General features: G+C 43.2%; 1 protein-coding gene and 2 non-coding genes across 6 annotated transcripts in view; all 3 read right to left on the bottom strand.

The window, feature by feature from the left end:
• The window catches only part of nbr1b (NBR1 autophagy cargo receptor b), a 394738-nt gene that overhangs the window by 27170 nt on the left and 351523 nt on the right, over window positions 1-16045 (bottom strand). For 2 of the 4 annotated variants that reach the window (XR_013304863.1, XM_077618756.1), the window contains one exon: window positions 13075-15336. The exons of the other annotated variants lie outside the window; for them this stretch is intronic. Coding sequence is in view for 1 of the 2 variants with exons in the window: in XM_077618756.1 (XP_077474882.1) it covers window positions 15330-15336 (7 nt within the window). In the remaining variant the exon portion in view is untranslated. Of the gene's footprint in view, window positions 1-13074; window positions 15337-16045 lie in introns of those variants that run through there. 4 annotated transcript variants of the gene reach the window in all.
• Window positions 7957-8029, bottom strand: trnaf-gaa (transfer RNA phenylalanine (anticodon GAA)). The gene has a single exon. It is a non-coding gene; the product is annotated as a tRNA-Phe (tRNA).
• trnaf-aaa (transfer RNA phenylalanine (anticodon AAA)) lies at window positions 10393-10465 on the bottom strand. The gene has a single exon. It is a non-coding gene; the product is annotated as a tRNA-Phe (tRNA).

The following is a 16045-nucleotide window of genomic DNA, read 5'->3' on the forward strand; positions in this document are numbered from 1 at the left end:
AGAACAGAGCTGGCCCTCCTGACCAGCTTATTCAGCCTGTTCCTGTCCCTCTCCGTGCTCCCGCATCCCCAACAAAGCACTGCATAAAACACTGTAGATGCCACCACAGTGTCGTAGAAAGTTCTCAGCAGTGTCCTGCACACTCCAAAGGACCGTAGACTCCTCAGTAGGTAGAGGCGGCTCTGGCCCCTTTTGTACAGGGCATCTGTGTTTGTGGACCAGTCTAGTTTGTTGAGGTGAACACCCAGGTACTTAAAATTCTCCACGATTTCAATGTCTGTACCCTGGATGTTCACCTGAGTGGTCTGTTGAGGATTCCTCCGAAAATCGATGACCATTTCCTTTGTCTTACTGGTGTTGATGTAGAGGTGGTTTTGCCTACACCAGTCAACAAAGGCTGTGATGACTCCCCTGTACTCCAGGTCGTTCCCGTCCGTCACTCGTCCAACAATAGCGGTGTTCTTCCTCCCTGTCATTGAAGGGGCTCCATCGGGTGTTATTCCAACAAAGCTCTTCCATGGCAAACTGGCATTCTTAATGGCATCACACAGCTGGTGAAATATTTCCTTAGCGGTGGTCTGGCCATGGATTGGAATTACTGTGAGCAACTCCTCCATTACTTCAAAATTGTCATCAACACCACGGACATATATTGTGAGCTGGGCAGTATCTGTGATGTCTGTGGTCTCATCAAGAGCCACTGAATATACACTGAAACATTGTGCTTTCTCACACAGTTGATCATAAATGTCACTTGACAGGTGAGTAATGCGCTCTGCCACGGTGTTGGCAGAAAGGCTAATTTGGTTGAACTGACTTTTCTTTTCTGGACAGACAATATGTGCAGCCTGTAATATGCACTTTTTGATAAATTCACCTTCTGTGAATGGCTTTCCTGCTTTAGCAATCAACTCACAAACGGCGTAGCTAGCTTCGACTGCTGCATTACTGTCTTTGGTAGCCTTCTTGAAGAAAACCTGTTGCCTCAGAAGACGTGTTTTAAGACTGGCAACCTGGTTGGCTCTCTCATCTCCCTGGTATTTTTCGTACTCCTCAGCATGTCTCGTAGTATAATGACGTTTCAAATTGTATTCCTTGTGCACCGCAACTTTTTCGGTGCAAATGAGACACGTCAGGGTGCCCCTGTGTTCAACAAAGAAATATTGCACTCCCCACTTTTCTTGAAACTGTCTGTGCTCATCACCGACCTTTCTCTTCACGGCAGGCTTTGAAAGAGACATCTCTGTGGCTCTGTAATATGTTTTTCCACTTGGAATGAGTCTCGGGTTGAACTTTCCCTTTCAGTCGCATGCGCACTTTCGCTCTCCGTTTCTCCGTTTCATTCGCGGAGATGGCTACAGACACTGACACAGGCTGGATCACGGATCATAGCGCCTCATTCAGTTCCATGCTGAGAGCAGCGGAGGAGTGTGTGCGCCGAGCGGAGTGATCGGCTTCACGGCTTCTCCTCCGCCCAGCTGATTGGAGGAATGAATGAGTGAGTGAGCGAGGCACTGGACAGCCCGGCCGATGTCCCGCCCTCCAGAGCCGTATACCTCACCGTGATTGGTTCATTCAGCTCCGAACACAACAAGTGTCATTCATATCAATCTTGCGGGCCGCACGAACATTAATCTTTCATATTAAGACGGGGGCCGCAAATTATCGTCCCGAGGGCTGCAGTTGGCCCGCGGGCCGCGAGTTTGAGACCCCTGCTCTAGTCTGTCCAAGGCACTTAGAATTTCACATAAGTCCTAGTGTTGTTTTTTCTCAGTGTCAGACGGTACACGGTCGATTGGTCGCCGGTCTTTTGGTCGTCGATCTTTTGGTCGCCGGTCTTTTGGTCGCCCGGAAGGTAAGTGATCATTACCATTTAAATCGTTGCTCAAATTCCCTAAATACAAACTGTGAATTACTATTTAGTCATACTTAATGCCCTAGTAATTATTAGGCTAAAGAAAAGCTCCAAATTTCCCGGACTTTTATTGTTTTTTGTTGGAGAACTTAAGACCCTGACTGACGTAGCTTCTTAAAGGGACAACGCATGTACATACAAACTCTTATTCACTCACACGTTGGCTCAGTGAAACTGCTCATGGCCATTGTTGGCTTTTATTGATGCGTAGACCGTGTTGTTTTACCTTGTTTTGGTCGCCGGTCTTTTGGTCGTCGGTCTTTTGGTCGTCGGTCTTTTGGTCGTCGGTCTTTTGGTCGTCGGTCTTTTGGTCGTCGGTCTTTTGGGCGCCGGTCTTTTAGTCGCCCGTTGTCACGGTCGGGGCGACCAAAAGACCGGCGACCAATCGACCGCACATGGTCAGACATCAATCCCCAGCTTTGATAAATTACATTGCGTGTCCAAATGGCTACTACTTCAAACGCAAGGATAAAATAAAAAATATAAAAAATTGGCAGCATTTTTTAGTACGTAAAAATGCTGTAGTACGTACTTATATTTAGAAATATGTCCAGCGGGGGGCAGTACATGCCCTTATTATTCCTAAATGAATGTTATCTATAACGGGCCGTATATGAAAAACATATACACACACGATCCGGGGGCAGGGCGAGCGCGCGAACCTGTTTCGGCGAAACGTCCGTTCGGCGAACTGTCCGTCGGCCAAACGTCCATCGGCGAAACGTCTTTCGGCGAATCGTCCGGTCACGGGAGCATATATCTCTGTAAGATACTATTCTCAGTGATGAAGATTAACAAAACAGCACATATAGGTCGTCTCACTGATGAGCACCTGGTGTCCATCTTCAGAATCTCCACAACACAGGACTTCACACCAAACATAAAACAACTTGTTTCCAAAACAAGATGCCATGTGTCCGGCTGCGATCAGAGCATATGATCAGATGAGAGTCAGACGAGCAAAGAAAACTGAATAATTTGAATTGGTATTGCTGAAAAGCACACTGTGTAAATTCCAGGTTTAATAGCATGTTCATATTTGTAACTTGTAAATTTTAGACAAGAGATATTTTTAAGGAGAGCAAAATCTTTTGGGATATTTAAGTTTATTTTTTATATACATTCACATAGGAGCAAAGGAATTTGAATGTTATTTTAATATTAAGTTGTTTAATTTAAGTTCTGAGTTGTATAAATTAACAAGATATTTTTATGGAGAGCAAAATATTACATAAGTTGTTTAAGGTTTAAGTTTGTTTCAGAATAATATTCCTGTCCGTTTTTATTCATAGTTATGTTCCAAAAACATTTAGTTTTACTGTGTTCAATAAATGTTTATCCTGTTCGGCCCGCGACTTTAAGGGTGTTTCGAACTTTGGCCCCGTTTTTTAGATTAAGCCTGACTGCTTGTTGTGCTCTGTTGTTTTGCTATGTCTTCTTAAAAATAACAATCAAAGTTCTAAAAGTCTTGATTATTACTGTTGGGGTTATACTCACACCCAGGTCGCATTTTTTTCCCTATCATGTTAGATTCCAGGAATATTGACAAACTCAAGATTCAGGATCGTGGCTGATGCCTATGCCCTGTCAAGTGCAAGTTCCTTTGCAGGAATTATCTGTGGTTTCCCTCAGCCAGTCTGAGATGTACTTTTATACGACAAAGACATGGCATTTCAAGAGTCCCTGGCGAAACTGTATGGCAGAATTTCTCCAAAATTATGTTGATTCGGCATTACTTTGACCCACTACATTTTTTTTATTCCAACCTGTTGCAAAATAAAGTCAACAAGTCTTGACTACTCTTTTTGACTCCAGTTCTTCTTGCCGAAATCCTAACCTTTTTGATATGTCATTGGTGTCAACCACGCTGAGGGCAATTTTTCCCACACAATTTCGATAGCTAATTTTCTGTTTGTTTTTAGTGTTTTAAATACCTTTTAACAGGATTTGTGTATTTAATTAGTTTGGGAAAAATGGTGACAGTTGGACTAGGTAATAATAGCTTTGGTACTGTGTTCAGATACTAAGTCCTGTTAGAAAATCAAATGTGCATTTTCATAAAGCTGGTCAGTAGCAGGAAAGAGTGCACTACAACTTTGTGTTAGACTGGTGCGTTCATTATTACTGCCAAACTAAAAACTGGACTGACACCAGCAGATGACAAGGCACCCCAAATCGTCACTGACTGTGTGGGAGCTGACCTGAACTAGAGCTGGGCGATAAAACAATAACGATAATTATCGTGAAAAAAATTTCAACGAAGGATGATGAGGAAATGTGTTTTTAGCTTGGCTAACATGGAGCATGAACGCAAATAGACAATAACACAGCCAAAATTAGCGATTATGAGATGCAGGACAACACAGGGCCTATCCACGAACAGATCATAGTGAATTCTCCCTGGCGTTTTCTTTTTAATGCCTCGTAAATACCTGTGCACGAAGAGCATCCTTATTGAAAATGTCGTAACCCACTGTCCTAACCCTAACCCTTGAGGACAGCCTCTAATATTTGTCTTACTCAATAGCAAGGTGTCTCCCCATTTTATGTTAATGTTGTGAAAACGTTTCTAAAACGTATCTTTACTTAAACTGGGTTAAGTTCATCCAACTGTTTTATTTAATTTATTATTTTTTTGTAAATGGCCACGTGAGGAAAATGTAAATTTTCTTTTTGTGAGGCTGAAAATAAATTGCTTGCCAAAGGTGATGTGTTCAGTTGATTATCTTATTTATTTCATATTGCACAGCAACTTTTAGTTTGAAGGCAATTTTATAAAAAATAGACACCTGTCAAAATTTCTGTAGGTTTAATTTTTTTCATGATGTAAGAAGGGAGTTGTCCTATCTTTATTGCACAAGAGAACAACAAAAATACTTTAAATCATATTTCATATTCTCTTATAAAGTAAGGTAATATGTAATATTTCATATTTGAATAAGGAAGAAAGTAATTTATTCACTTATTCACAGAAGTTTCAAATATAAAACAAAAAAATATGTTATAGATAGATCTCATGATAAATTTCGTTATGGACTGATTTTTTGTTTTGTTTAGCGTGATAACAAGTTTTGTCATATCACCCAGTTCTCCTCCTAAGGACATTGCGCTATCTAAGCAAAAAGTATGATGGGGAATTTTAATGCCGGATGAGGCACAGGTGTCACAATGTCTTGGGTTGAAGTTATTGTAATCTGAGGAATTCCTTTACACGAGTTTAAATGATTGAATTTAATTATTAATGAGTCATCACCTTATCGTGGTGGTGGGGTTTGTGAGCCCCAGTGATCCTTGGTGCTATGTTGTCTGGGGCCTTGTGCCTCTGGTAGGGTTACCCATGGCAAACAGGTCTGACTGAGGTAACTTGTTTGTTCGTATGCACAAAACAGCAGTTCAGGGTACCCACCTTTTTTGGTGTCCTTGGAAGGGGTGCTGGAGAGTGCTCCTTTGGGGGACTCCCTCGTTCTGCTGGGGGACTTCAATGCTCACGCGGGCTATGACAGTGAGACCTGGAGGGGAGTGAAGAATGGCCCCCATGATCGGAACCCGAGTGGTGTTCTATTGTTGGATTTCTGCGCTTGTCATGGATTGACAATAATGAACACCATGTTCAAGCACAAGGGTGTTGTTGGATTTATTATGGAATGTTTCTATATGTGTTGTAAGCATTTTTAATAAGTAATAAGGCTATAAATTAATTCATGGGACCACAGACACTTTTCCTCCCCATCGTCTCCTCAAGGCCCACAGCTCGAGGACACATTTTTTCCAGGGATGCTTTTCAGCAACAAACCCTGTGTTTCTGCTGATCGGCAAGAAACTCTTACCGTGTTTTGACGGGACTCCGGCAGGCAGATGGCGATAATCGCATTATTATTTGAAAATACGGCTGCTTTGTTTACATTATAATACTGCTTTGTTTACATTATAATACTGCTTTGTTTACCTTATAATGAAAATATTATGCCTTGTTCAACTTTTATGCTTACTTCTGCAATTCTTACACAGTTGTTTTTCTAACAATCTAGGGTGTTATTGTACTGTCTAAAGACAATTGTTGTGATTACATAACATGTTTTCGAGTGTCGCGATTAAATACAATGATTCAGTTACTGCAAGGCAGACTCCTCTTGCGAACGAAGACGCGTTGGGAGTGATTTTCCTTGCAAGTTGTAAGCAGTTATGTTGAAAGATGTTTTCCAATTTTAATTAAATATTACTAATAATGATTTAAGGGTATTAATCATTATTCCAACATTTGGTCCTTCGAGTAGCCGGGGTCAACACACCGATAAGTAATCGAGACGCTGCGGTTCAATATCTGGAGTGACCGTGCACGGCGAGAGTCCCTTTTCCAGGCTGGATTATTTCTCAGCAGCGCCTGGATTCTGGTCGGTTGATGACTCTTGGAAACATCTATCAACATTTCTGGTGAGTGATGTCTGCATATTGTTGACGGGTTCCAAATGCGCGAAGGGCATCACACGCGATGGCCTTATTTTGAGAAATAAGGCTTGCGTCCTGGGGATGGCGATTTTAAAAACCTGGGCATACTAGTCTCTACCAGGTAAAGAGACAGAGCATGAGTCTATAAAACTGAGGGCAGTTCAGGGTGTCCTGTACGGTGGTCCGGAAAAGTACAAATATAACTCCGACGGTATATCAAGCTAGGGTATACATTTGTGTTACGTGTGTTGCGTGTGTAGTTCCGATAATAAAAGGCGGAAAAGGAAGTTAACTAACAGATAACTGAATGCACGCGAACTCCCTTCAAAATGGGCAGCTCGAATATCAAAGCGGCTAGGGATGACGTTCCGAAACAGCGTCTGCCGTGTAAAGATTGGAAATTCGTTGCAAATCAAAGTGCTACAAGGGTTAAACACCTAAATTTATGGATAAACAAATATGGATTTGCTGGCCAGCTTAAATATGCATGAAATATTAAAACCTGCAGGATAAAATACGCACTAAGCATAGAAGTAATCTATATATAATATGTGAAGGGAGATACAAGCGAGGCGGCTTGTTCCACAGAAAGAAGGGTGATAAAACGGGTCCGTTGTGTGAAAAAAAATAAAAAATAAAAGACAGCGCGGCCTCCTCGGCTGACGGGGAGAGAATAGGAATGTTGTTAGCCAAAGGGTTGGAGAAAACAAATGAGATTAAACAGAAATCGGGTTTTCAAAAATGCTATGTGCTGGGTTTGTGGAAAATTGGGGCATATATCGCGTGATTGCCTGGACAAAAAGGTCTCTAAAAACAAGACAGGCCTGCTCAAAATGATTTGCATTTGATTTGGTTAAACCAGAGATCACATTCTTTGTGAATGGAATTCAATTGGAATTTTTGTGTGATGCTGAAAGTCTCCCAACTGAGCTACTTCGGCTGATTGATCACCTCGAAAAACAACTTGGACTGCAAATTGACTCATGGCTTACTAGTATAATATTCCAATTGGAGCATTAACTGATATTGATCTGGTTTAGAGAGTTCAAGGGACTGCCGAAGCCCGAGTTTGATTCAGGGTACGCTTGCCAACACTCTTTATATGAGCCAATTCGGCTCATGTGGGTGACAGGAATCAAACTTAACTGCAAAACAAGTCATGGCTTACAAGAAAAAAGTTTTCAAACTGACTGCCAGCTGATTTAGGCTGGGTTTGGAAAGTCCAATATGCTGCCAAAGCCCAGGATTGAACCAGGGATCTTTAGATCTTCAATCTAACACTTTCCCAAATGAGCTACTTTGGCTGATGGATAACATCAACAACCAAATTGGACTGCAAATTGACTCATGGCTTACTAGTACAATATTCCAGTTGGAGCATTAACTGATATTGGTTTGGTTTTGGAAGTCCATCGGACTGGCGAAGCCCGAGGTTGATTCAGGGTACGCTCGCCAACACTCTTTATATGAGCCAATTCGGCTCATGTGGGTGACAGGAATCAAACTTGACTGCAAAATAACTCATGGCTTACGGGTAAACAGTTTTCATACTGACTGCCAGCGTATTTAGGCTGGGATTCCAAAGTCCAATGCTTTGCCGAAACCCGGGGTTGAACCAGGGACCTTTAGATCTTCAGTCTAATGCTCTCCCAACTGAGCTACTTCGGCTGATTGATTACATCGAAAAACAACTTGGACTGCAAATTGACTCATGGCTTACTAGTATAATATTCCAATTGGAGCATTAATTGATATTGATCTGGTTTAGAGAGTTCAAGGGACTCCCGAAGCACGAGTTTGATTCAGGGTACGCTTCCCAACACTCTTTATGTGAGCCAATTCGGCTCATGTGGGTGACAGGAATCAAACTTGACTGCAAAACAAGTCAAGGGTTACAGGTAAACAGTTTTCATACTGACTGCCAGCTGATTTAGGCTGGGTTTGGAAAGTCCAATGTGCTGCCAAAGCCCAGGGTTGAACCAGGGATCTTTAGATCTTCAATCTAACTCTCTCCCAACTGAGCTACTTCGGCTGATTGATTACATCGATAAACAACTTGGACTGCAAATTGACTCATGGCTTACTAGTATAATATTCCAATTGGAGCATGAACTGATATTGATCTGGTTTAGAGAGTTCAAGGGACTGCCGAAGCACGAGTTTGATTCAGGGTACGCTTCCCAACACTTTTTATATGAGCCAATTCGGCTCATGTGGGTGACAGGAATCAAACTTGACTGCAAAACAAGTCAAGGGTTACAGGTAAACAGTTTTCATACTGACTGCCAGCTGATTTAGGCTGGGTTTAGAAAGTCCAATGTGCTGCCAAAGCCCAGGGTTGAACCAGGGATCTTTAGATCTTCAATCTAACACTTTCCTAACTGAGATACTTCGGCTGATTGATAACATCAACAACCAACTTGGACTGCAAATTGACTCATGGCTTTCTAGTACAATATTCCAGTTGGAGCATTAACTGATATTGGTTTGGTTTAGGGAGTCCATTGGACTGGCGAAGCCCGAGGTTGATTCAGGGTACACTCGCCAACACTCTTTATATGAGCCAATTCGGGTCAGGTGGGTGACAGGAGTCAAACTTGACTGCAAAATAACTAGCCTTACAGGTAAATAGTTTTCATGCAGACTGCCAGCGTATTTAGGCTGGGCTTCCAAAGTCCAATGCTTTGCCGAAACCCGAGGTTGAACCAGGGACCTTCAGATCTTCAGTCTAACGCTCTCCCCACTGAGCTACTTCGGCTGATTGATAATGTTAATAAACAACTTGGACTGCAAATTGACTCATGGCTTACAGGTAAACAGTTTTCATACTGACTGCCATCTGATTTAGGCTGGGCTTCCGAAGTCCCATGCTTTGCCGAAACCCGGGGTTGAACCAGGGACCTTTAGATCTTCAGTCTAACGCTCACTCCACTGAGCTACTTCGGCTGATTGATAATATTAATAAACAACTTGGACTGCAAATTGACTCATGGCTTACAGGTAAAGAGTTTTCGTAGTGACTGCCATCTGATTTAGGCTGGGCTTCCAAAGTCCCATGCTTTGCCGAAACCCGGTGTTGAACCAGGGACCTTTAGATCTTCAGTCTAACGCTTTCTCCACTGAGCTACTTCGGCTGATTGATAACGTTAATAAACAACTTGGACTGCAAATTGACTCATGGCTTACTAGTATAATAGTCCAATTGGAGCATAAACTGATATTGGTCTGGTTTAGAGAGTTCAAGGGACTGCCAAAGCCCGAGTTTGATTCAGGGTACGCTCGCCAACACTCTTTATATGAGCCAATTCGTCTCATGTGGGTGACAGGAATCAAACTTGACTGCAAAATAACTCATGGCTTACAGGTAAACAGTTTTCATACTGACTGCCAGCTGATTTAGGCTGAGTTTAGAAAGTCCAATGTGCTGCCAAAGCCCAGGGTTGAACCAGGGTTCTTTAGATCTTCAATCTAACACTTTCCCAACTGAGCTACTTTGGCTGATTGATAATATCAACAACCAACTTGGACTGCAAATTGACTCATGGCTTACTAGTACAATATTCCAGTTGGAGCATTAACTGATATTGGTTTGGTTTAGGGCAGGGGTGGCCAAACCGGTCCTCGAGGGCCGCTGTGGGTGCAGGTTTTTGTTCCAACCGATCCAGCCCAGGCACTTTGACCAATGAGATTTCTGCAGAAAACAAGAAGCACCTGACTGCAATCCACTGATTGCACTTGTAGGACACCAGATTGGTGAAAAGGTGTCCTCTTGATGGGTTGGAATGAAAACCCGCACCCACTGCGGCCCTTTGTGGAATAGTTTGGACAACCCTGGTTTAGGGAGTCCATCGGACTGGCGAAGCCCGAGGTTGATTCGGGGTACGCTCGCCAACACTCTTTATATGAGCCAATTTGGCTCATGTGGGTGACAGGAGTCAAACTTGACTGCAAAATAATTCATGGCTTACAGGTAAACACTTTTCACACTCACTGCCAGCTGATTTAGGCTGGGCTTCCAAAGTCCAATGCTTTGCCGAAACCCGGGGTTGAACCAGGGACTTTTAGATCTTTAGTCTAACGCTCTACCAACTGAGCTACTTCGGCTGATTGATAACATCAATAAACAACTTGGACTGCAAATTGACTCATGGTTTACCAGTATAATATTCCAATTGGAGCATAAACTGATATTGGTCTGGTTTAGAGAGTTCAAGGGACTGCCAAAGCCCGAGTTTGATTCAGGGAACGCTCTCCAACACTCTCTCTCTGAGCCAATTCGGGTCATCAAGGTGACAAGAATCAAACTTGACTGCAAAACAAGTCATGGCTTACAAGGAAACAGCTTTCAAACTGACTGCCAGCTGATTTAGGCTGGGTTTGGAAAGTCCAATGTGCTGCCAAAGCCCAGGGTTGAACCAGGGATCTTTAGATCTTCAATCTAACAACACTTTTTCTTGCCAATAAATTGAATTGAATTGAATTGAGTCTTTGCATGGGTCATAAATGGCCAGATTTTGGCTTGGGTGGATGAGTTGCTGTAGATTTCAAGTTCAAATTGGTTATTGAATTTAATTCACTACCCACAGGGGGACATTTGGTCAGAAATATCAATTGGGAAAAGAGGATAAATATCCTTTAAATGTAATTTTGGAAAATGTGTTGACAAAACCAGTCTTGCAAATTCAGTGGTGATCAAAAGGTAATGTTATTTGCTAAGATTTAAAAATCTAGGAGGAAAATGAATAATTTAATGTGTGAATTTGAATGTTCGGAGAGTGTCCCACGTGTTTCATCAATCCCATGGAAGATCAACCATAGCCAAATGTAATTTCTAAATCCCCAAAGAGGGAACAATTGTTGTGAATGTAATGTTTTATTATGCTAAATTGGACTAAGCTATTGTAGAAAGTGGTGACATTTGGAGATTTGGAATAAACGCCTATTTGAAATGCTTTCGGTTCAGGTTTAATGCGTGGATTTTACAATTAGCTACAGCTATATGGTGTACCGCAAATATTTTGTTAATGAATAATAACTTCTAAGGAACAATTTAACCATGAATGATAAGGTATTGTTTTCTGTTTAAATCATGTTTGTCATGTGTCAGGATTTTCAAGTCAAAAGTTTATAAAGACAGGTTTCTGGGGACTAAGTTGAAATTGGTTTTATTTGATTTTTTGTTTCAGAATTCTGACTAGTGAAGTAGGCTACCTTCAGTTAAGTTCTTACCTTTTTTTCCTTTTTCGGATTTTTTGAACTTCACCAGAACTAACTCTGGATTCAATTTGTTTTTGTTAACACTTACATTTATACAAATTGATTTGATATGCATGTAACTAAATTGGTCTGGAAAGTAATGTCTGAAATTAACTGTAAATTGTTTTTCTAATTGATTTCAGCTTTTGATATTGAAGTGGATAATTGATAGAAATTTAACTAGATTTTTATTGGAAAAACATTGATTAAGAAAAATTTATAGGAGATGATAAACAAACTAAAAAGACAATGTAAAGTTAAAAAATCATTTTAAAAAGCTACTGGAGTGGGGTATTTTTATTGCAAACAACTGGGTTATGTGTAACACAACGCTTATTATTGAATGAATTTGGAGTCCTTGATTAGTATGCATTTTAAAGTTACGTGGTTTAATTACTGTAAGGGCGCAGTTATATAACCAGGCTTAAAATATTAATCCTTGCGAACATGTGGTGTTTGTTCAATTCGATTAAAAAATATATAAATTTATTCATTTGCTTCTGAATGTTAAATGATGTGAATATAAGATGTTTCACTGGTGAGAAGTAGTGAATTTACATACGGGGGAAGCCAGTCTGGCTATTTATTACAGTAAAATGATGAGGGGAAAAATGAATGAAACGGTGTCCTGTTACGGAATCAATAAATGTCAAGCCATTTTTTTCCACTGAAAATGCCTTTGCTAACTTTACCTGTTTGGAACCTCACAGGGCAGGGTCCGAATCTGGGTGCAGTAAAACGTTTTGACCTATGGTGGTGATGTAGTGCAAATAAATTATATACAGTTGAGCAAATAAGTATTTAGTCAACCACCAATTGTGCAAGTTATCCTACTTGAAAAGATTAGAGAGGCCTATAATTGTCAACATGGGTAAACCTCAAGCATGAGAGACAGAATGTGGAAAAAAAAAAACTGAAAATCACATTGTTTGGTTTTTAAAGAATTTATTTACAAATCATGGTGGAAAATAAGTATTTGGTCAATACCAAAAGTTCATCTCAATACTTTGTTATGTACCCTTTGTTGGCAATAACGGAGGCCAAACGTTTCCTGTAACTCTTCGCAAGCTTTTCACACACTGTTGCTGGTATTTTAGTCTATTCCTCCATGCAGATCTCCTCTAGAGCAGTGATGTTTTGGGGCTGCCATTGGGCAACACGGACTTTCAAATCCCTCCACAGATTTTTCTATGGTGTTGAGATCTGGAGACTGGCTAGGCCACTCCAGCACCTTGAAATGCTTTTTCAAGTAGGATAACTTGCACAATTGGTTATTGAATAAATACTTATTTGCCCCACTGTATAAGCCCCATCGCCATAAAGGGCGCTGTCTCAGTGGCTGGTGGAATTTCCATATTTTGGCCATACACAGCGCACTTCGTCTCAATTGGCCCAACACATTATAGTCCTAGAGTGCATGCTAGCGTATGTTTTAAAAAAGACAGCAGGAGCAAAACTGAGTTTGATTGGGCTTTATTGACAGAATGTGTAGTCACGTTAATATAAGTCAAAGCATTCAAACATCTACAAATATGTCAAAATGGCGAGTGCCGTCCAACAAGCTGGGTTTCATCTCACTGGAAGAGTCAGAGTTATCGTCAAAGGGTTCCGTAGAAGTGATGGCAAAAGCTCATACTGCAGTGCTAGCCCACACTGGCCCAGGCATCCACAATCTATTCAGAACTCGTCTGACGCTTCCTGCTAGTCTTTGTATAATTGTTTGCCATCGGACATCCATTACCTTACATCTGCGGAAACTCAGCGTTGTTGTTTTTTTCTTATCGAAGCTGATTTTCCAGTACATTTTGAAGAATATTTTACATATTGTGTGACCGATAGGTGTACATAATATCTAGGAAAAAGTCAGCAGAACGTGAATATTATTCATTTTAATGAGAAGACCCGTGCACAATCACATGAGTTACCGAACCTAGATAACCTTCTCTCTACCAGTGTTACGTCCTTGTCGTCGGACATCATGGCGAAGAAAACGTGGCAATGGACCCAATTGCAGGGAAGCAGGCAAGGAGAGAGAAGTAGTACTCAAACAAAAACTTAATAATGCAAACTGGAGGCAATAAAAAGTAACAAAAGACTTGGCGTCGAAATAAAACTAACTAGATGAGGGGAGACACGAGAAAACGAGGAACGAGGCACGTGGAACATGGATCAAGGAAACATGGCACGTTACCCAGCAGATGATCTGAAAATGACTAAGCAATCGGTGGGGTTTAAATAGACTGACATGCATTGATGAGACAATTAGGAACACCTGGGAAACACAAAGGGGAAGGATACACCAGGTGCGGAGAAATGACAGCTGAACACAATGGGCAATCACTTGGAGAGGACACCAGACGGAAAAAGCATAACAAAACCAAGCAAACGCCGCCGCCGACCCCCTCGTCCAGGGGGCCCAGAAAAACGCCGCCGCAAACCCCCTTGTCCGGGAGGCCCGGAGATTCGCCGCCGACCCCCTCGTCCAGGGGGCCCGGAGATTCGCCACCACCGACCCCCTTGTCCGGGAGGCCCGGAGATTCGCCGCCGACCCCCTCGTCCAGGGGGCCCGGAGATTCGCCACCACCGACCCCCTCGCCCAGGGGGCCTGGAGAGTCACCGCCTTTTGGTGAGAAGGAGTGAGGCAAGCAGGAGCGGGGCGAGCAGGAGCGGGGCGAGCAGGAGCGGGGCGAGCAGGAGCGGGGCGAGCAGGAGCGGGGCGAGCAGGAGCGGGGCGAGCAGGAGCGGGGCGAGCAGGAGCGGGGCGAGCAGGAGCGGGGCGTGCAGGAGTGGGGTGAGCTGGAGCGGGACGAGCAGGAGTGGGGCGCCAGGGCAGGAATAACTGGGGGACTAGCCGGCACGGGAACGCTGGAGCGGGGTGACTAGGAGCGGGGCGAGCAGGAGCGTGACGCCAGGGCAGGAATAACTGGAGGACTAGCTGGCACGGGAACGCTGGAGCGTGGCTTCGGGACGGGGTGACGGGACTAGCCGGCACGGGTATGCTGGTTTGTGGGTTCAGGATGGGGGCGAATGGCGGGCCAGCCGGCACGGGGACGCTGGTTCGTGGCTTTGGGACGGGGGTGATTGGCGGGCCAGCCGGCATGGGGACGGTGGATCGTGGCGCTTGGATGGACGAAGGGGAGCGGGGAGCTTGGACGGGTGAAGGCGAGCGGGGAGCCTGGACGGATGAAGGCGAGCGGGGAGCTTGGACGGGCGAAGGCGAGCGGGGAGATTGGACGGGCGAAGGCAAGCGTCCAGCCCCTCCTCCTGAGCTGGATGGCTGGCGTCAGCGAGAGCGTCAGTACGAGCGTTGGCGGCTTCCCGCTGGTTCCATGGTTGGTCGGATCGTTCTGTTACGTCCTTGTCATCGGATGTCGTGGCGAGGAAAACGTGGAAATGGACCAAATTGCAGGGAAGCAAAAAACTAACCTGACGAAGGGAGACACGGGAAAACGAGGAACGAGGCACGTGGAACATGGATCGAGGAAACATTGCAGGGTACTCAGTAGACGATCCGACAAAGACTAAGCAATCGGTGGGGTTTAAATAGACTGACTTGTGTTGACGAGACAATTAGGAACACCTGGGAAACACAGGGGAAGGATACACCGGGGGCGGAGAAACGACAGCTGAACACAATGGGAAATTACTCAGACAGGACACCAAGGGGAAAAAAGCATAACAAAACAAAGCAACCCTAACAACCAGTTGCTTATCACCACCTATTTTTGAGGGACCAGGAGGTGACAAAAAAAGGGCAAAGGAAGAAAAATGTGGCGGTAAGGAGGAATACAGGAAGGCTTCAAAGGACAAAATAAGAAAAAATAACTAGATATAAATTTTCTAATCTAATCATTACTATATGTATATGTTGTTTCAGAAAAGCATAAATGTGTGCAAGTTTACTCCATTTGCCCCTGTTAAACCGTTTAATGACAATCATAAATAGCAATTTCTTACGAATTGAATACTACACAGGAATAAAACATTTAGAAGCATCCAGAAGACATAACTCTAGGCATTAAAACATTCAGCATGTATATACCTAATCTACGCTGCGCGCGTGCATGTGTGTATGTATGTAAGAATGCATACATGCTATTTCTGTGTCACTCTCTCCCTCTGTGTCACTCTCTCTCTCCCCTCTGTGTAACTCCCTCACTCTGTTTCGAGCTCTCTCTACCTCTGTGTTAATCTCTCCCTCTGTGTCCCTTTCTCTCCCTCTGTGTCACTCCCTTTCTGCCTCTTATCGAGCTCTTTTTCTACCTGTATGTTACTCTCTCCCTCTGTGTCAATCTCTCTTTCCCTCTGTGTCAATCTATCTTTCCCTCTGCGAGGCCCTCTGTCTCCCTCTGTGTCACCTTAAATCTCCCTCTGTCAATCTCTCTCTATCTATGTGTAACTCTCTCTTTCTCTGTCTCTCTCATTCTC

This window comes from Stigmatopora argus, chromosome 14, assembly GCF_051989625.1.
Source record: "Stigmatopora argus isolate UIUO_Sarg chromosome 14, RoL_Sarg_1.0, whole genome shotgun sequence".
Taxonomy (NCBI): domain Eukaryota; kingdom Metazoa; phylum Chordata; class Actinopteri; order Syngnathiformes; family Syngnathidae; genus Stigmatopora; species Stigmatopora argus.